The sequence below is a fragment of the Diabrotica undecimpunctata genome, chromosome 4 (assembly GCF_040954645.1).
Source record: "Diabrotica undecimpunctata isolate CICGRU chromosome 4, icDiaUnde3, whole genome shotgun sequence".
NCBI classification, from domain to species: domain Eukaryota; kingdom Metazoa; phylum Arthropoda; class Insecta; order Coleoptera; family Chrysomelidae; genus Diabrotica; species Diabrotica undecimpunctata.
Genome location: NC_092806.1, coordinates 160,581,042 through 160,602,410, shown reverse-complemented (window position 1 = coordinate 160,602,410; position 21,369 = coordinate 160,581,042). Strand labels below are relative to the sequence as shown.

The following is a 21,369-nucleotide window of genomic DNA, read 5'->3' as shown; positions in this document are numbered from 1 at the left end:
GAAGACAGAAGAAACGTTAAAGATAATAAGAATTACTACAACAACATAAATATCGAAATAAAAAGGGCTATTAAAATAGCAAAAGAAAATTTGTTTAGCTCGAAGTGTACAGAGATAGAGTCATTACAACAAAAACATGATTCATTTAACCTCCATAAAAAGATTAAAGAAGCGGCAGGCTTATATAAACACAAGAACACTGGATTCCTGACAGATAATCAGGGAAACATAGTACTGGAAATAGAGCATAAAAGAGATATTTGGATCAAATACGTGGAAAAAACTTTTGAAGATATACGAAGTAACACTGGAATTACAACAAACACCAATTGCGAATCTGGACCACCATTTACAGTCGAAGAAGTAAAATATGCCATCAAAAGCACCAAAGATGGTAAAGCAGTAGGCCCTGATAATTTTCACTCAGAATTCCTAAAACTTATGGACTATGATGGCATAAAATGGTTGACAAATATATTTAACAGTATATATGATACGGGCGTGGTTCCCCAAGAGTGGTTAGTGTCAACTTTTATAAATCTTCCAAAAAAACCCAATGCGAGAAAGTGCGAAGACTATAGAATTATAAGCCTTATGAGCCATTTACTTAAAACATTTCTAAAGGTCATCCACAAAAGAATATATACAAAATGTGAGGAACAACTAACAAGAACACAATTCGGATTTCGTGATGCTCTGGGAACACGGGAGGCCCTTTTTGCTGTACAGGTGCTATTTCAGAGATGCAGGGATGTGAATTGTGATATATACGTATGCTTTATAGATTACCAGAAGGCATTTGACAGAGTAAAACATGACAAATTAATGACTCTAATGCAAGAAATTGGAATTGACAACAAAGATCTTAGAATTATCAGAAACATTTACTACAATCAAACGGCCAAAATCAAAATAGAAGACCAGTTAACTGATAAAATTGCAATAGAACGTGGAGTACGACAGGGCTGTATTTTGTCTCCATTGTTGTTCAATATTTATTCTGAATGGGTATTTAAGGAAGCTTTAGACGGTTGTGCGAAAGGAATACTAATAAACGGTGAATGGTTGAATAACATTAGATATGCAGATGACACTATAGTTTTTGCCGATAATCTGAATGACTTACAGATATTAACAAATCGCATAACAGAAGTCAGCAACAGATACGGACTAGCTCTTAACATAAAGAAAACCAAATTTATGACAATTAGTAAAAAACCAATACTAAACGCTCAACTTACAATCAACCAACAGAATATCGAAAGAGTCGAGCAATATACATATCTAGGCACCAATTTAAATAGCCAATGGGACCACTCAACAGAAATTAAACAGCGAATAATAAAAGCAAAAGCAGCATTCGTTAGAATGAGAACTATTTTCAACAGTCGAGACATATCATTAAAAACAAAATGCCGTCTATTGAACTGCTACATATTCACAGTTCTGCTCTACGGAATGGAAGCATGGACACTGACTGTTGCATCTATGAATCGGCTCGAAGCTTTCGAAATGTGGTGTTATAGGCGCATCTTACGTATATCCTGGGTTGACAGAGTTACTAATGTGGAGGTCCTGCGTAGAATGGGGAAAGAATGTGAAATTCTCATGACCGTCAAAACTAAAAAGTTGGAATATCTAGGTCATGTAATGAGAAATCAAGAACGTTACGGCCTTCTCCAGCTGATTCTCCAAGGGAAAGTAAATGGTAAGAGAGGACCGGGAAGAAGACGCATTTCCTGGCTTCAAAATTTGCGAAAGTGGTATAACACGACTACCACTGAACTGTTCCGCGCTGCAATAAGCAAAGTGAAGATAGCCGTGATGATCGCCAACGTCCGGAACGGATAGGCACTTTAAGAAGAAGAACTTTTCCAAACTATCTTCTTCTTCTTCTTCCTTTGCCCTATCCGTTTCGGACGTTGGCTATTAACAAGGCTATTTTGACTTTGTTTACAGCACCTCTGAACAGTTCGGTCGATGTTAGTCCGAACCATTGTCGCAGGTTATGCATCCATGAGTGTCGTCTTCTTCCCGGTCCCCTCCTACTGTCGATTCTTCCTTGGACTATTAACTGTAGCAGCCGGTACTTAGTATGCCTCATGACATGTCCGAAGTACTCAAGCTTCCGTTTCTTTATGGTTAAGATTATTTCTTTGCTTTTGCCTATTCTCTGCATTACTTCCACGTTAGTGATGTGGTCTGTCCAGGATATCCGAAGAATACGGCGATATATCCACAGCTCAAAGGATTCTAGTTTCTTCAGGGTGGCTTCCGTTGTGGTCCATGCCTCTGCTCCATAGAACAAGACCGGGAAGACTTAACACTTGATCAGTCTTAATTTTAGTTCCATTGAGATTTTGCTTGTGAACCACTTTTTCATATTGTTGAACGCGTTTCGCGCTTTTTCAATTCGTGATCTTATTTCTGTTGACTGGTCCCATTTTGTGTTGACTGTGGTTCCAAGGTATGTGTATGTCTCCACTTGTTCTATTTTTCGGTTGTTTAATGTCAATTGCATCGGAGGTTGTTGTGTTCTGCTGATGAGCATGCATTTAGTTTTGGTTGTATTGAGTTCTAAACCATATTCTTGACTTGCTGTGTGTATGCTTTGCATGACTCTTTGAAGCTCGTTGCAGTCATTTGCGATAATAACTATGTCGTCAGCATATCTAATATTATTGATTACCTCTCCGTTTACTTTGATACCCTCCGAAACTTCTCCCAGTGCTTCTCTGAAGATTTGTTCAGAGTATATATTGAACAGGAGCGGCGAGAGGACGCATCCCTGTCGTACACCCTTTTTAATATCTATCTTCCCACTGTGTAAGTTGCCCATCTTTATCTCAGCACTTTGGTTCCAATAGAGACTGGTTATTATGCGCAGATCCTTGCCATCAATATGCATCTTCCTGAGCATTTCCATGAGTTTATCATGTTTGACCTTGTCAAACGCCTTGGAGAAGTCGATGAAGCACAAGTGGACGTCCTTGTGCATGTCTCTGCATCTTTGAATTAAAACTTACAGACTGAAGATCGCCTCTCTTGTGCCCAATGCGCTTCGGAATCCGAACTGTGACTCCGATATATTTGCTTCGCATTTGTTATATATTCTATTGTGTATGATTTTGGTGAAAACTTTGGTAATGTGATTTATCAAGCTTATTAAGCGGTGTTGATCACAGTGTTTTGCACTTGGTGTTTTAGGTATGGCTACAAAGGTCGATCGAAGCCATTCCTCCGGAATCTCCCCTTTGTCGTAAAAGGTGTTAAAAAGGCCTGTCAGAAAATCGAGGAAGTGGTCATCCGTTTCGCATAGGAGTTTTATGATCTCGCTTTGTATGTTGTCGGGACCTGGTGTTTTGTCGTTTTTTAGCGATGAAACTATATTTCAAACTATACAAGAGACTAATTATCATCAGAATAGATAAAAGACCCTAGAACAAGGACGATTGAGGCCTGGTAAGTTCTGTAACTATACCATATTGATTCTGTTTCATTCCACGTGTTAAATCACATAAGAAAAGGGTCAATTCTGATCATTTTTTTGTTCTCAAGGTCAGGTCTGAATGGCTTGACGAATAGAATAGGTTGGAATCGATAGAGGACGAGGGATAAATTACATCACATTTTCACGTCGAACGTTACATTTCACGTAAAATATCACGTTCCACGTCACATTCCACAACAAGTTTTACTTAAAAATGTCAATTCCACGACAAATACCATGTTTCACGTAAAATTTCACATTCCAGGTCATGTTTCATCTAAAAAGTCACGTTCCATGTCAAATTTCCACGTTGAATATCATTTTTCACATTCCACGTCAAATGTCTAATTTTACATTTTCTCTAATTTCAAATTTCTTCGAATGTTATTTCAAGTAACGTGACGTTTCATGTACAATTTCACGTTATGTGTCACATTCCCACGTTGAACGTCATGTTTTACGTAAAACGAAACCATCATCTACTACATCGATTGCTACTTTATAATTAAATATTTTTCAAAATTTTCAGCTGACAAAATTTTTTTCACCGATGATTTTGCAATATGCGTTCAAGAAAAACGATCTGACGTAAAGAAATTTAATACTGCGTTTTACCAATGCCTTAAAACAATCGCAGATAAGAGCATTTTAAAGCTCAAACACCACAGAAACGCTTAAAATAGGCTTTATTCACGTTTTTGCGATTTAAGGCACAAGTATTTTCAAATAAAACAGTTATAACTGCCAAGACAGTCTACAACATATGTAATTTAATGTTTGACCCACTTAACTCTTTAGTTTAAGTAAAAATTTCTTATTATAGAGACATTTTTAGAGGTTGTTAAGTTATTTACTAAGAAATATGTTTTTTTATTAAGAAAAGGTAGGCAAAAATGAACTTACCTGAACATGTTGAGGTTCAGACAAGTTTTGGCCAGTGGGTTTAAAATAAAGCAATCCCTGTTGGCGCCAGCTTCGTCTCTGCCATTCGGAGTGGGGATCAGTAGGGGCAACGAGCCGTTTTGTAGTTCATCGCACATTTCTGCGATGCTTTCGCTGTAGCCACCACCACAATCATCGACACTCTCACCTAGAATAAAAAAAGCGAAAAGCTACTATTTTTGTACTAATATCGAGGAAACTAATGTGAATAACACTCTGTAGGTGAATAAAGTCTGTAAATATATTATTCCATAATGAATATTTGTATGCAGAATACTAACATGCCATTGTGCAATGTTTGTAGGTAAAAATTGGGTAAAAAAAGTTCACACAATTTCTTTGTGTAATACCTACTCTAATAGATGGTAAATAAGCGGAGAATTATACAATTAGAATTTTATTATTGGGAGTAACTCAAGGTTTCAACGATGTTGGACAAAAATGTACTACTCACCTACGAATTCCACTTTCCATATTCTATGAGGCAACGCCAACGTTTCGGATGTTAACAGTGGCAATTTGGTCACCATCTGGCCAAACACCGACTTCATTCCGTCTACACCGGCCAATCCACCACGTGATCTAGATCTTTTAACCTAAAAAATATTGATGGAACTTTTATGACATGTTCAGAGCCAAGAAATAAGCGTAAAATGTTTGAATGTTTTTTACGAGGCGCATTAATTGGACGAAGGAAGTAAAATAGCGGCAGAGGGTAAAAAGCGAGTCAAATCTCACTTTCACATACAATAATTAGAATATTTTCACTTGTCATAGTTCAGGAGCGGTTTTTCTTGGCTGTGAACCGATTATAACAAAGAATTTTATAATAACTTTTTACAGTTTTTTTAATTTAGGCCAATGGATACTATATTTCGTTGTACATATTTTGGAAGTTGCTCTTGAATATCACTTCTCAATAACCTGTCGATTTTATTACACCTTTATTCTTAATGTTTTTATTTGTTATTTGCTTTTCACGGTATAAAATTGTGTAATTCAGTTTTCTAGCGTATCAACACCTTCACACCTTTCAGAAAACAAAAGAATAAGCTTTAACCAATCATGAGATCATATCTCTCATCAGTCGACCCGATTCATCTGCAAAATTTCAATTCAAAGTCATAGTCGCAGTACAGTTCGAGTCAAGTGTCAATTATATCACTCACAGTAAAGTGAATCAGCCTGCCTGTTGAGCTATCGAGTTAATTTACATAATAGCATTTGGTAAAATTCCGTTTTAACCCGTATAGACTCAAAACCATGACGATATTACGATCCTTAGAAGGGATAATGAAGGAATGTATTTAAGGGTGTGTCTATAAGTCCATTTGTTCATCTATTCTGCTACTTCTGATGTATATATAGAAATAATAAGGTAGTCATAAAGGCATAAAAATTGCTATAGATTTTTTAATACAAAAATAATGTTACGTCACGATTTATACAAAGTGACGTCACTTGTATTTAAAATTTTCATAACATCAACCTTAGAGTTGAAATTTCCCTAACACAGCTAAAAATACGACACCCTTGCGCAACTGCTCGATCTTTCAAAGGCGTCAACATGGTATTATAAAAAGAAAAATGTAATCGTGATTGAGAATTTTAGAATTATGTTGATTAAATAAACAAAAACATTTATTATTAATAATATAAATTTTACGAAACAACTGTTTAAGTTTACTACTCCAAAAAAATAATAATTTTAATAGAATAGATTAGAAAATTGTACGCCACTGATATGGGTATAATTCAAACTTCAATGACATTTGAGGGATTGGCATAAATGCTTACAGTGTTGTCGACAATTTATAATCTTAATAGTAAGAATTTTGTATGTTTGTTTTGAGTTTTTTATGAAATTAGTTTCACAATACATTTTGAAATTTAGAAAATTCGATTATTTTCTTCATTTTAAAAATTGACTAGTCTATTTTCCTTACATTTATTTACCATTCTTATGTTTTGGCAACGCTGCGGGGTTCTGACGTCGTAAATCATGAATGACGTAACATTATTTTTGTATTAAAAAACATATATTACACATTTTACTTACCTGTATCCTATTAAGCTCGATCACAGGTCCGTGATGTTTGTCCCTAACCATCGTAGCTTGCACGACTTTCCTAAACGTAGCCTCTTTAATGGAATAAATCAAGATATTTCTTAACTCGTGCAGCGAGTCCGGTCCGGTGATAGGGAACATAGTGATGCAAGGGCAGATCAATTCTGCGAAATGGTGTAAAAGAACTAATCGGCAATGTAGCACCATGGAAGCAATATCTTGAAGAAGGTCGTATTCCAGTGGAGCTACTAACGGTAGTCGGGCACAGGCGCTGCTTGCGTTGCTCGTAGACCATGCGAGAGTATGGGCGGAACCGCAGGCGACGTTGGTGATTTTTTTCACGTTAGACTGGAAAGAAACATACAGTAGTGCGTGAATTAATGGGAAAACTCTTTAACAATTGTACTCTTTTTAGCAGTTTTCAACATGTTTTTGTCAAACTATTGACATGTACTGACATACCTAACTTCACGCCTGTTGCATTTTTATTGGTGTTTTTTTAGAATTATTGCTCAATTAAATCTTAATTTTGTGGTCCTCATAGTTAAAATATATCTATCTAATTATATCAATGATTCCACATGTATTTTATACCTATTAACTTCTTCTTCCTTTGCCCTATCCGTTTCGGACGTTGGCTATTAACAAGGCTATTTTGACTGTTTACGGCACCTCTGAACAGTTCGGTCGATGTTAGTCCGAACCATTGTCGCAGGTTATGCATCCATGAGTGTCGTCTTCTTCCCGGTCCCTCCTACTGTCGATTCTTCCTTGGACTATTAACTGTAGCAGACGGTACTTAGTATGCCTCATGACATGTACTCAAGCTTCCGTTTCTTTACGGTGAAGATTATTTCTTTGCTTTTGCCTATTCTCTGCATTACTTCCACGTTAGTGATGTGGTCTGTCCAGGATATCCGAAGAATACGGCGATATATCCACAGCTCAAAGGATTCTAGTTTCTTCAGGGTGGCTTCCGTTGTGGTCCATGCCTCTGCTCCATAGAACAAGACCGGGAAGACATAACACTTGACCAGTCTTAATTTTAGTTCCATTGAGATTTTGCTTGTGAACCACTTTTTCATATTGTTGAACGCGTTTCGCGCTTTTTCAATTCGTGATCTTATTTCTGTTGACTGATCCCATTTTGTGTTGACTGTGGTTCCAAGGTATGTGTATGTCTCCACTTGTTCTATTTTTCGGTTGTTTAATGTCAATTGCATCGGAGGTTGTTGTGTTCTGCTAATGAGCATGCATTTAGTTTTGGTTGTATTGAGTTCTAAACCATATTCTTGACTTGCTGTGTGTATGCTTTGCATGAGTCTTTGGAGCTCGTTGCAGTCATTTGCGATAATAACTATGTCGTCAGCATATCTAATATTATTGATTACCTCTCCGTTTACTTTGATACCCTCCGAAACTTCTCCCAGTGCTTCTCTGAAGATTTGTTCAGAGTATATATTGAACAGGAGCGGCGAGAGGACGCATCCCTGTCGTACACCCTTTTTAATATCTATCTTCTCACTGTGTAAGTTGCCCATCTTTATCTCAGCACTTTGGTTCCAATAGAGACTGGTTATTATGCGCAGATCCTTGCCATCAATATGCATCTTCCTGAGCATTTCCATGAGTTTATCATGTTTGACCTTGTCAAACGCCTTGGAGAAGTCGATGAAGCACAAGTGGACGCCCTATTTACTATAACTTTTAATAAATAGGAAGAATCTATTAAATAGGTTGCATCATTTTCAGCTCAAATGTTCCTCAGTCGCTCTAACAGAAGAGGTCGACCTAGCGGTTCCACTGGTACACATAGTGTTGCCGGTGTATTTACATGTCTGTTTATACGCCAGCAGAAAAGGTTGAAATACTAAAGTGGTTTTATGGTGGTAATTCGGGACAACACTGTGTAGATTTATTTTCTGTGTTTTTTGAGGGGAGACCAATTCCTTGCGTACAGTCAGTTTAATACTATTGTTAAACATTTTGAGAGTTGTTATTGCCTCAAAAATTGCAGAAAATGTCACGCTCAAGGAGTGTCACCAGAAAAAGTTGAGAATACCGGGATAAACAAATTTGTGCAACAATCGAGGTAGATTCACCACGTTCGAGTAGAAGCGTTGCTAGAGAGTTAGATTGTTAGGAATGTTACTGTAACGAACGTGTGGAAAACGAACGGTTACAAGAATTTTAAATATTCGAAAACGCAGCAGCTTTATCCAGACGACTACTTTCGAAGAAAAAAGTTTTGTGAAACTCTAATAACGAAGGCTAATGATGAACCCAATTTTATTAAAAACAATTTATTTACTGATGAATCTTCTGTTTCGTTAGTAATGAGACCACATTTAGGAACCACATAATAGGTTCACTCTTTATTAAGGGTAACTTGAATAGTACCTCGATTTGCTACAGAATCTTTTTCTTCCCGCTATTCCCAATATTCCTGATGTAAATCTGGAGAATGTTTGGTTCCAACAAGACGTCTGTTCAGTTCACACCGCTCGAATAATTAGGGGGTACTTAAACTTTACTTTCCCGCATCGGGCTATCAGTGGAACAGGCGATATTAAGTGGCCTGCGCGATCTCCAGATCTTACACCCATGGACTTCTTTTTTGGGGGCATTTAAAAAGCATCACCTACGATCATCCTGAGGCCCTAATTTGGATGAATTAAGAAACCGAATAAGTCTCCTAATAATTGGAAGTCTCCAATTCTGTTACAGCAGAAACTCTTGCATCTGCCCGCAGAAGTTTTTATGACAGATTGGGATATTGTTCAGTCGAAGAAGGTCAAATATTTAAATAATTTCTGTAGGGCATAAAGAATTCTTATTTTATTAGGAATTATTTTTTATTTTCAATAAGAGTATATTTTTTGTTTTATCTTTTTAAAGAAATACTCTTGTATTTTTAATTCAACCACAAAAAATTGTTCACATTATTAAAAACCGATACAAATGCACCGCCTTATAAAGGTCAGTGTATTTTTATCGAGTTTATGTTATAAGAAATGAACCGGGTATACGTAAGCAAACCAAAAATCGATGGACGGAGATGTATAACTCTTGCATTGCTATGTGTTACTTCCTAAAAAGGAGAAAAGATAGAAAACTACCTTTTCTCCTTTTCTGTCTAGGAGATGTCGGAGGGGATCGAGAATTACAATTACCTCGTACGAGGCAATGTTGCCGATTTTACCGCTTTTTGTGGTTTGCAATATCTAATCCAAAACTTAACGTACTGTATATGGTACATTCTTTTGGTCTACCATGATACCAACAATAAATACGGGGGTGTGTAGACAAATTATAAATAAATGTATATAATTAAAAGAGTGATATATTTTACTCAATACTCAATATTATTGTTCAGTTCGGCTAATGGATTAAGTCCACAGTCAAAAGTAACCAACAGCACACACACAATATTATTGCCTTGTAATATAGTCCAGAGATTTGTTTAAAATTAGAAGTCCGTAGCTCCTGGAGAAGTTGATTTAAAGTTTATTTCCAAATCTGACCTGAACTGACAGATGCAAACGAGTTTCTCTCTTTGCACACTTCATATATTTATAGTATTGTTTCGTGATTGAACGAAAGGATTTTAACTTGGTCGACTCGTTCTTGTTTTATACGAAAAAAAAAAGATTTTAAAAACGATAAGAATCGGAAAAATGCTAAAAAATATGAGATGAAAATTCATTTTCTTATTCAACTTATTTTAAAATTTTAAACTTAAATTTTTTATTCCTTTAATCCGTTAAATCACGAAACAATACTATAAAGATGAACTGTGCGAAGTTTCAGAAAAATTGGTCGATTCGTTCTCGAGAAATCGTCCCTACTGCATGGAAAACGTTTCCAGTATTTTCTTGACCGCGCAATCGGTGCATACGCAGATTGCACATACCGACCGCGCGGTATTCACATCTCTATAACTCTGGTAATATTTCTCGAATTCACGTCAAATTTGGTGTACTATACTTTCATATGGAAAAAAAATAAATCGATTTCTTTGAAAATGAAAGACCTATGTAACCCCTTAACTTACCTGTAAATGAGTCACTAGTCTCGGTCTGTGTATAGCGTTCGTACTCCCGTCTCCTAGCTGCCCCTCGTCGTTGTCTCCCCACGTATAAACTTCTCCTTCGTCGGAACATGCGACGCAATGAAGAGATCCCGTCGCTATGCAGATAATTTTTTTACCCTGCAAAGCCGCCACTTTTTTCGGTCTTCGTACGTGGTCGCCCGTACCGTGGCCTAATCGATGGTAATCACCTTTACCCCTATAAAATGGGACATTATTTAAAATTATAACAAAAGTATTTACTTAAAGCAAATAGATGCTTAGAAGAAGAAGCATAGCTTTCTTATCGCGACAAAAATTAAAACCGACTGTAACGACACATCGCACAACCAAACACTTAGCGCAATCACACTACGTGGAATAGTAAACGCAGTCCCATGCGTGTTTATTAATAAAAATAAAATAAAACAAATTAAAAACCATCGCTTCGTGAGTAGACGATAAGAAAGCTATACTTCCTCTCCTCGGTCACTCCCAGTGTGCCACATTCCGTTTTTTATATCTGCTCTTGTATCGTCAGGGAAATAATGGTGAAGTAAGGCATTGATAAAGTTCTTCTCAAAACTCAATTATTACAAGTTAAAACTTACCACGTATAAACACTTCCAGATCTCGTAAGCGCCACCGAAAACTGCGATCCACACTCTACTTTGATAACTCCCAATCCGGCTAAACTTTCAATCTTCATAGGAACTTTGCAACCGTCAGATCCGCCTCTTCCTAGTTTTCCATAGTCGCCGTCTCCCCATGACCAAACGTTGTCGTCGTCGGTTATACACAGCGTTTGAGCGTCGCCTGAGCCACAAGCTACGTCGATAACTTTGTAGCCTAGTAAGGCTTCAATCTACAAGTAATAGAAAATATATTAGATACATTTGAAAGTTGCACATTTAACACGTTTTTGCGAAATTTTACAACGTTGCTGATTATCCTCTATAATCACGAATAAGTTTCGCCATTGAAAATAATAATTTTACTACACCACTGTATTACTAGCGTAAATTTCTTACCAATTTTGGTTTTAGCTGATCCTCACTGTCGCCGTGTCCCAATCGTCCATATCGTCCTTTTCCCCAGGTGTATAAATGACCTGAAGACGTTATAGCAGCCGAATGAGCCCCGCCACAAGCTATGTCAATAATTTCATATCCTTGGAGGGCTTCGATCAGTTTAGGAGTTTCGCACGAGCTAAAAAAGAGTTCGTTATCAATCTACCCTAATTAGCAGTAACAAATAAAAGTGCATATTAAAAAAAATGAAAAATATAGAACTGTTTGGTGTATTTACTTAGTATTTACCTACACGATTCAAAAAATTTTCAAAATTTTTAGAAAGATTTTTATAGCCATAAATGAAAATGACCGTCGAAGATACAACTTTGAACTATATCAGTTATACACCGATCCAGATATTGTGAATTTCGTTAAAGTGTAGAGACTTAGTTGGCTGAACACATTGCTAGGATGTCAGATCACGAATACACGAAGAGATTAACATTTTCAAAACCAGAGGGCACAAGAAGAAGAGGATGACCACGAAGCAGATGGATTGATGATGTGGAAGAAGACCTACAGATTCTAATGGTTAGAAGATGGAGGGCTTTGTGAGCAGGCCAAGATCCACAACGGATTGTCCAGCTACTTATGATGATGATGAACAGTCCAGTCGAGTTTTGTACAAAAATAGCTTAAGTTAGTTGTAGAGAGATCTTAGATTGTTACAGAAGTATCTTCAGAAGATTGTTTAAAACCAGAATTTGAATAAACTCAGATGAAACTTTGATCATATAAACAACATTGAATAAAAGAAGAATTAAAACTTTTATAGCCTCTTTAAAAAAATTTCTCAGGTTCAATTAACCAAATGATTTTTGTTTTCAAATTTATTTATACATGAAGAATTTCCACCGTGAATTGAAGGACCATCCACATCTGCCATATTTGGTTCATTCTCTTTGCCAAATCAATGAAATTTGTTGCAGTAACGTTTTGGGTAAAAAACAAAATTTTATCTTCTCCACATTTTTTACAAATGCTGTACTAATTATTTTGGACAACAAGTAGATTACACTGCGATAAAAATTGCAATTTTGAAATTTAAAATCATAATTTTTCACACAATCACATAAAAAACTTATTTCTTTACCCCCGTATAACAAACTAAAATTAGGCACTTGTTTCTATAGACTAATTATTGTATACTTACAATCTATTACCGTGTCCGAGCTTTCCGTCATCACCTTCGCCCCAAGAATATACATCGTTATCTGCTGAAAGCGCTAAACAATGTTTGCCCCCCGAATTTACGGCGATCTTCTTGATATAAACATGCTGAATACTTTCTAATAATGTTGGCACTAGAACTGAATCGGTACCACCGATTCCAAGTCTTCCTCCAGCACCATAACCTTAAATTTATTTATCATTTAATATTATCTAATGTTGAATTTGTTTTGGATACATTTAGCTCAGACACAGATTAAAAAAGTCCCAAAAAACTACACCAGCTTACTCACCCGTCGCGTAGACTTTTCCGTCAGCAGTGACCGCAAAAAGTGTTTGTTCTCCACCTACAAGTTGTACAGGTCGAAGAGTTGACAAAGCTTCACAAGCTGTTGGTGTTTTAACCTTGCATCCATCCACTCCTCCTAGTTGTCCTCTGTGGTTATGCCCCCAACCGTAGATGGTTCCGGATCCGCCCCAACTTAACGTCCAGTCTTCTGGTCTCCTATACAAAGAAAGTATAAAAATGAACGTGAAGTATTTATTAATACCACACTTAAAAAAAGTTATCACAAGTGAGGAGCACCACACCCGACTCCCGGAACCATTGCTACGCATCCATGATCTATATTTATCTTAAGAATAAGTCAAAAAAGCAAGAACTACCAAATAACTTACCTATTTAACCAGATAAGTAACTGCTCATCATGTTCTCTTTTAAACAACGAATGCTTCTCGTGTTCCCAATACTGGCTGGATCCCTCTCCGCTAGAGTCACTCAATTTTTTTCTAACTTCTTGACAAAAGGTCATAGGCAGTTGAGTTCTATGGATTAACGCTTTGGCTACCCTCGCTGCATGGCAGTACCGTCGGAACCAGGACCATTTGTGGTTGTCTACTATGTTCGCCATTTTGTCCATCTCTAAGTCGCTTGCCAAAGATACCAAAACCTAAATATATTGTTGCGTATTTAATATTTTGTTGTTGAACAATATTGTACAGGGAAACTTACTTTGAAAAAGTCTGAATGCATCAAATGTAAGCCGGCCCTAACGGAACCATCTTCATACTCATACTGTCTTAGAAGAGCTTGTGGTAGCTCTTCTAACAGAGATCCCAGAGCGCTATCAGGAGCTTTAAGTTCTTGTAACTGCAAAGGAACTATTTCTCCTCTTTCATCTTCTCCGACCAAAAGCCTGTGCAATCGTTGAAGCGACCACATCCTTTGACTTGGAGCTGAAAGAAAAAATATTAAAAATGCCACTTTTATTGTGTTTTCTTCAATCTTACATAGAAAACTTAATTGCGAGCACGCTGCTAGAGCAGCGGCTAGTCTTGACATTAAGGCAGAATCTGCAGACGGATATAATTTTGGATCCAACAGGCACATTACCATATCCATCGAGGGTTGACTCAATACGGCTCTGTCCGAACCTAATTCGGTTAAACCGTGACTGGACATCACGGGGTACACGGTAAATCGCCATCCCCATCCGTTGACCGAACTATCGGTAGTAAAAGTCCATCTTAACTCATCACCTAAAAAAATAAATGTAAATATAATAATATTATAACACGAGAGGAAAATTTGATGAAAATTGGTTTACATAAATTGAACAATGATTTAAAAAAATTAAATCTGTTGTAAAACCGACCAGGGATCCGGATCGAAGGACCACAAGTATCGTATTATATCATTTACCTGGTATTCTTAACTCGGAAGACCAGTCACTCCATTCCCGGCCTGACATCGTAGCGACAACCCGTCCAGTACCGTCCATTATTTGTAGAGGATCGTGTCTTCTTTCGGTTGAACATCTTCTGTCGAACTCTACACGTAATGCATCTGTTCCTGGAAGACGAACGTGTCCTACAAAAAATCTCATATTACTTACTCTAAAAAAATTATTCAATTTACCTGTTACTTAGTTCCATTTTTAATGTTTAGACAACGAAATAATTAATAAAATCAGTTTGTAATGGGTTCTTATTGGTGAATTTAATGCACGGATCGAAATAGAAATATTTCCAGGAGTAAAACAAAGATTTAATGAAAACCATGTCAACGCAAATGGAGAACTCACTGTGCTTTTAACGAACTGAGAATGAATAATACAATTTTAGACCAAAGGCTCCAGTATAAATATACATTTGAAAACTCCGGGGGGTACAAATCTATGATTGATTTTATAGTCACTAATAGAATGACACAATCTGGAACAACAAACACTTAAGACAAGACAAAAACAAGAATCTATAAAGCAGCAATTAGACCTATATTAACATACACGGCGGAGACAAGACCTGACATCTAAAACGAGACGACTACTATAAACAACAGAGATGAAAATACTCCGACGAATATCAGGGAAAAGTCTGTTGGATAGGAAGAGAAGCGAAAACATAAGAAGAGCATTTTATATAGAAGACATAAATGGATGGGTGACAAAACAGAAACAGGAGTGGAACAAACACATTAGTAGAATGGCAGAGGATAGGATACTAAGAATAGCATGAGATGTCACCAAATGGACGAAGAAGTATTGGTTGACCAAGAAAAAGATGGTGCGATAATTTAAACAATTTAGGAGGCTAATATTGAAGAAGAAACAGGCTTTAAAGCCTACATACAAGAAGGAAGAAGAAGAAGAAGGCTTATGAAATGTTTGTACTATAAACCGGCTGGAAATATTAGCGTAAACTACCTAACTAAACTAAACTAAATATCTTGATCTACCTGAATTCAATAATTGCATAAAACAATCACAATATCGGCCCGAAGAGTCAACAAGTTTTTGTACCTATGTACTTTTTACTTAGTTCCAGTTTTAATGTTTAGACAGCGAAATAATTAATAAAATTAATAAAACCGACGTCTAATGAAATGTTTATGTTGTAAACCGGATGGAAATATTCGAGTAACTTATAAAAACTTGTTCTGCTCCAATTCAATTGTGTACCTGTTACTTAGTTCCAGTTTTAATGTTTACGACAGCGAAATAATTAATAAAACCGGCGTGTAATGAAATGTTTGTGCTGTAAACCGGCTGGAAATATTCGAGTAAAAACTATAATAACTTGTTCTGCTAGAATTTAATTGCATAAAACAATCACAATATCGACCCGACAAGTCAACAAGTTTTTGTACCTGTCACCTAAAATAAAATTCATGTAGTATAACTATCTAATAAAGTCGATAGACAACCAGTATTACGATCTGAATGATTTTGCTCGCCAGATATAAAGGACTAGAGAATTGACAAAAATAAAATAAAGTAATTTTTAATTTTTTTAATTTAGAATATGTGTTTTGTTGATAAATTCTTAAAGCCACTAAATTTTAAAATAAGTTAATATGAATATTCTTCTTTACGTTCAAATTATAAAGGATTTAAATCATGTTTATTCACCGTTGTCAAAGTTTATGTGGCTTTTATTTTTGCTTCTTCTTCTACTTCTTTTTCTACGGCACTCCAGCCCAAATTAAGCCTTGGCCTCCTTTATTTTTTGCCTCCACCCTTGCTTGTCTGTGGCTGATCTCCATACACGGACTCCTAAAAGGGCTTGTTTGTAGCTTCGTCGCTGTTTACAGTGTGTTCCCAGCGCTTTCTTGGCTTTCCAACCGGTCTCTTTCCTGCATTCTAGCATTCAATGCTCTTTTTGGTAGCCTATCCTCTCCCATTCTTATGACATGTCCGGACCATTGCAATCTTTGTATTCTAATGAAGTCTGACAGTGGTGCTTCCTTGTAAAGTTGATGAAGCTCGTTGTTGTATCGATTTCTGATGATTCCGTTTTCCCTCATAGGTCCTAGTATTCTCCTCAGTACTTTTCTTTCGAATGTGTCGAGTTTGCTTTTGGATGTTTTTATAGGGACCTATGCTTCACTGTCATAGCATGCTAATTAATGTTTTATAGATTCTTATCTTTGTATTTCGGTGGACATTTTTAGACCTAAATATATGGGAGAGGGCAAAATTAGCTCTGGTTGCCTGCGTTATTCTCTTGCGTATTTCTCTATCTTCTGATCCGTCGGCATATATTTCTACTCCCAGGTATGTAAATTTTCCAACCATTTTCTTCATGTATAATATTTTGTGGGACTATATTTCATCTCGTCTGTATCATTATTTTTGTTTTTTTTTCTGTGTTAATTTCCAGACCTACCTTTTTTGTTTGCGTTTTTAACTCTGATGTTTCCTGTGCTCCTGTTGATGTTCTACTCATAATATTAATATCATCGGCAGAAGGGGCCAGTTGGTCAGTAGATTTCCTCGTCCAGTTTGCATTTGCCTAACCCCATATTCCAGTGCCAGGTTAAACAAAGTTGGAGCCAGTCCATCTCCCTGCTTTAGTCCCTGCGAAATTTTGAAAAAGTCTGTCCGGTGGTTTTGTATTTGTACATTTCATCCGTTGTGACTTTAATGAGTCTATTTAGCTTGTGTGGTATTGCCAATTCAGCCAATATATTGTAGAGTTTGTTTATTTTGACTGAGTCATATGCCTGTTTGAAGTCTACAAACACGTTGTGAACATCAATGATGATGATGATTTCATGATTTACTCAAGATCTGTTTGACTGTAAATATTTGATCCAGTGTCGATCTTCCCCGTCGGAAGCCCGTCTGATACTCTCCAATAATATTTTCTGCTAGTGGTTGGAGCCGCTGGTTTATAATATACGTGAGGACTTTATATGCTGTGCATTCCACGGTAGTTTTTGCACTGGAGTTTGTCTCCTTTTTATAAATCGGGCGTACCTACTATACTTCCAGTCTTTCTTCCAGTCGTTGGGTATTTTCTTCTTGCCATATGTCTTTGATAAGCGCGTGGATGTGACTTGCTAGGTGGTCGCCAACTACCTTATACAATGCTGCTGGTATTTCGTCAACTCCCGGGGATTTATTGTTTTTCTGAGCCTTAATAGCTTCGAGAACTTCCTCTATGGTTGGAGCTTTTACTCCATTCTCTACTTCATTCTCTTATACGTAGTTCGTACCCATTTCATCTTCCATGTCTACTTGTGTACCAAGTAGGGTCTGAAAATATTGCTTCCAGGTTTCTGTAACTTTCTGTTGATCACTGATTATTTGCCCACTTTCATGTTTACATAGACTTGTTTGAGATTTATACCCACTTTTTATCTTTTGTAGGTATTCGTAAGCCCCTCTAATTTCGTTGTTTTTAAAATTTTCTTCCATTTTTTCTATTTGTCCATTTTCATGGGCTCTTTTTTTATTTCTACATATCTTGTCTGCTTTTCGTCTTGCGACTTTAAATGATGTTCGTCTTTCCGTGTTCTTCTTGTTATATACATTTTGTGTGCTTAATTTGCTTGTCTGCACTCGTCATCGAACCATGCTCCTCTTCTCGCCTTTTTCTTGTTTCCCAGGGTGGACGCTGCCGCTGTCATTACTGCTGTTTTGATATTATTCCATTTGCCCTCTATGGAGTTCAGTTCTAGCCTCCTTAACTCATTTGCGACTTCTTCTTCGAACTTCTCTTTACATTCCTGAATCTTCAGTTATACCAGGTCCAGTTTGTTTGTTCTTTGTTCTTTTTCGTTTCTTTCTTTGTTAACACTGCACTTAATTTGGCTTGGAGTAAAAGATGGTCTGATCCACAGCATGCTCCTCGTCGTGTTCTCACATCTGAGATACTACTGGCTGCCCTTTTGTCTATCAGCACATGGTGGATTTGATTAGTTGTGGTTCCATCTGATGAAATCCATGTCATTTTGTGTATGTCTTTATGTGGGAAGCATATGGAACTTATAACCATGTTTTTACTGGTGGCAAAATTTATCAAAAACTCCCCATTCTCGCTTGTTTCATTGTGTAGTGGATGTTTTCCTGTTGTGTCATAGAACTGCGGTCCCTTGCCTATTTTACCCATTATAATCTTGATGTCATTTTTGGGCGCATTGTCATATATTATCTCCAGCTGTTGGTAGAAGCTTTCCTTTGTATGTTGCTCTTGTTCTTCTGTTGGGGAGTGAATGTTTATCATTGTTAGGTTGAAGAAGTGGGTGCAAATTCTTAATTTGCATGTCCTTTCACTGACTGCCTGGAAGTCTATGATTTTTGACTTAAAATCATTATCCACCACAAATGCAACTCCTAATTTTTGCTTGGTCTCGTTTTACGTCGTCGATTTTTGTTTGTAAGAAAACGGTTTATTGTCGTTATTTCGAGCAGCACTCTCTCAAAATGTTTTCTTTTTTGCTCTGTAATTTCTTATATTTTTTTGCATAAATCACATATTAAATCTCTATAATATGTAGAATCTGGTATTAAAAGATTAATGAATGTGACCATAGACGATCCACTACCCACTCGTCAAAGAGATGCCTAATGGTGCGAATTTTAAGTGACCAGTATAGATATCACTATAAGAACTGAATAATAACCAGAGGGGCAGCAGTGAAAATCAATCAAATAAAGTAGGGCCTTGGACACGAAACAGATAAAATTACATTCTTGTTTGGGTTGTTATCCCCGGTATTACACCCCAAATGAGAATGTAATACCGGGGATAACAAGAGAAAAATTGTCGAGGTTTTAAAGGATGAATTCCAAATGTAATAATGTACAAACATAATGTTCAGCTTCAAATTTGACTTCTTCGTTATGTTGAAGATTTTCTCCGATTATAACCGCACTACCTCTACTTGCATTATCTTTAGAATGTATGGTGTGGTAAACTTTGTATCCATTAAATCTAATGAATGATTGTTTAGTGAGGTGTATTTCACGTATATTAAACACACATCAGTTTTGTTCATATCCTTGGTTAGTTGCAATTCTTGTTGTCTTTGCATTAATCCGTTGATATTCCAACTTATTATTTTAAGACCGCTGGTCATATGATTATAAGACGACAAAAAAAAATAGCTTTTAAGTATGTTTGCACATATTATGTTATATATTACCTTTTATAGTGACGTCATCTATGTATGGATGGCTAGATTCTTGAACAACAGGGTGTGGCGTAGTGGACAAATTCTGAGTGCTATTGTTAGTATCTTCCAACTCGGTTACACAAAGTTCTAGCAGCATAGCGCCTATTGAATGGTTAGCTGCGCCCATCGCTAAAAAAAACACAATAAAACCAAACTCTCACGCTTTCAAATACACAACTTACTTATCAGCACCGACGATAAAATATCTTTGGCTTGTTCGTCCTCGATCCTGTCAGCTACTCCTAATTTTAAAAGATCCACCAACAGTCTAGCATCGTTTTCTGTTAGAAGGGAAGTAAATTCGTCTAGACCGGTAAGACCGCCGTCGCCTATGACCTCGGCGTGGGAGGTGAGAGTTGCAGCTATTACAGACATGGCACTGGTTGACATTCTGGAGTGCTTTGATGACATGCTGGCCGAACAACTGCTTGCTGTCATAGACTGCAGTAGAGCCATGGGGTTTTCTTCCGTTTCGGGCGAGGTTGGGTTTGGACTCTAAAATTAATAATAAATTTGTTGATTTCTTGAAGGAAGAATTAATCACAAGTCAATTACAACCCTAATAATGTCGCAAATGGTTATAAATCATTTCAAAACTTTATGCAAGAAGAATGGAATAAATGGATGAAAAGAGAAATCATATGTCACCGCAACAGGACGCATGAAACTACCAAAAATTTCGGAAGTTTGTACCTGGTGAAAAATTCTTGAGAAGCTGTGAAAGAAGAAACGACTATAAAGTCGTTTAAAAAAAGCGGAATAAGTAATGCTATAAATGGTACTGAAGATAACGCAGTGTTTGAAAGGAATCACAATAATAGTTCAGACGAAAGTAATACGAACAGTAACATTAACTAAAGGAATACTACCGAGAATGTATATGAAAAATATGGTATGATCGTTTTCATCGTTTTTGGCGTGTGCGTGTAAAAACACTTGCAATAAGTTGTTTCATCTGTCTTTCCTTGTCTAAGCTCGATTCGTTTACCTCCTCCAGTGGCGGAGCAAAATGTAGCATGTCAAACGAAATAATAGTTATAAAAGAAAATTATAAATTATTTTTCATTAAATTTCTAATAACTGAATATACGTATAAATTGCGAAGAAGTATTTTTCTAGCTTGCAGTACAATAGGACAGGATATAACGAAAAGTACATTTTAAAAGGATTTTGAAATATACCCAAAAAAGTGTTAATTATTTAACCCACTTTAATTAAAAAATGATACAGATTTTTTAAATTTTAAGCACTGTAGCGAATTATGAACTGTTACAACGTACTGACCTTGATTAATTAGCTAATCAGTCAGCGTCTTCACTGGAACTGTCTTCATCATTGGAATCTTCCGCCAAATCGATGATAATCCTACTTTCATTTTCATCATATGTGACCATTTTTGCCCAGTCGTCCTGAATTAATTTTTCAGTATGCTTAAGACAACTCGCCCACACTGCAGGTGTTGCCTCAGCTAATGCATCGCCCCAAACTTTTTTCACTGTTTCATCTCCACGTTCATGTTCTCCAATATGACGATCATAGTATTGTTTAGAAATGCCCCAGACCAACTCAATCGGATTATATTGACAGTGATATGGA

General features: G+C 36.7%; 1 protein-coding gene across 1 annotated transcript in view; it reads right to left on the bottom strand.

The window, feature by feature from the left end:
• HERC2 (E3 ubiquitin-protein ligase HERC2) overlaps nt 1-21,369 on the bottom strand; it is a 77,298-nt gene that overhangs the window by 8,761 nt on the left and 47,168 nt on the right. The window contains exons 34-47 of the mRNA XM_072530828.1: nt 19,956-20,268; nt 19,744-19,902; nt 14,515-14,682; nt 14,103-14,351; nt 13,825-14,048; nt 13,491-13,762; nt 13,106-13,317; nt 12,796-12,997; nt 11,601-11,778; nt 11,181-11,434; nt 10,555-10,789; nt 6,492-6,848; nt 4,887-5,028; nt 4,394-4,580 (exon numbers count right to left, since the gene is read on the bottom strand). Of these exons, the coding sequence (XP_072386929.1) occupies nt 4,394-4,580; nt 4,887-5,028; nt 6,492-6,848; nt 10,555-10,789; nt 11,181-11,434; nt 11,601-11,778; nt 12,796-12,997; nt 13,106-13,317; nt 13,491-13,762; nt 13,825-14,048; nt 14,103-14,351; nt 14,515-14,682; nt 19,744-19,902; nt 19,956-20,268 (3,152 nt within the window). The remainder of the gene's footprint in view (nt 1-4,393; nt 4,581-4,886; nt 5,029-6,491; nt 6,849-10,554; nt 10,790-11,180; nt 11,435-11,600; nt 11,779-12,795; nt 12,998-13,105; nt 13,318-13,490; nt 13,763-13,824; nt 14,049-14,102; nt 14,352-14,514; nt 14,683-19,743; nt 19,903-19,955; nt 20,269-21,369) is intronic.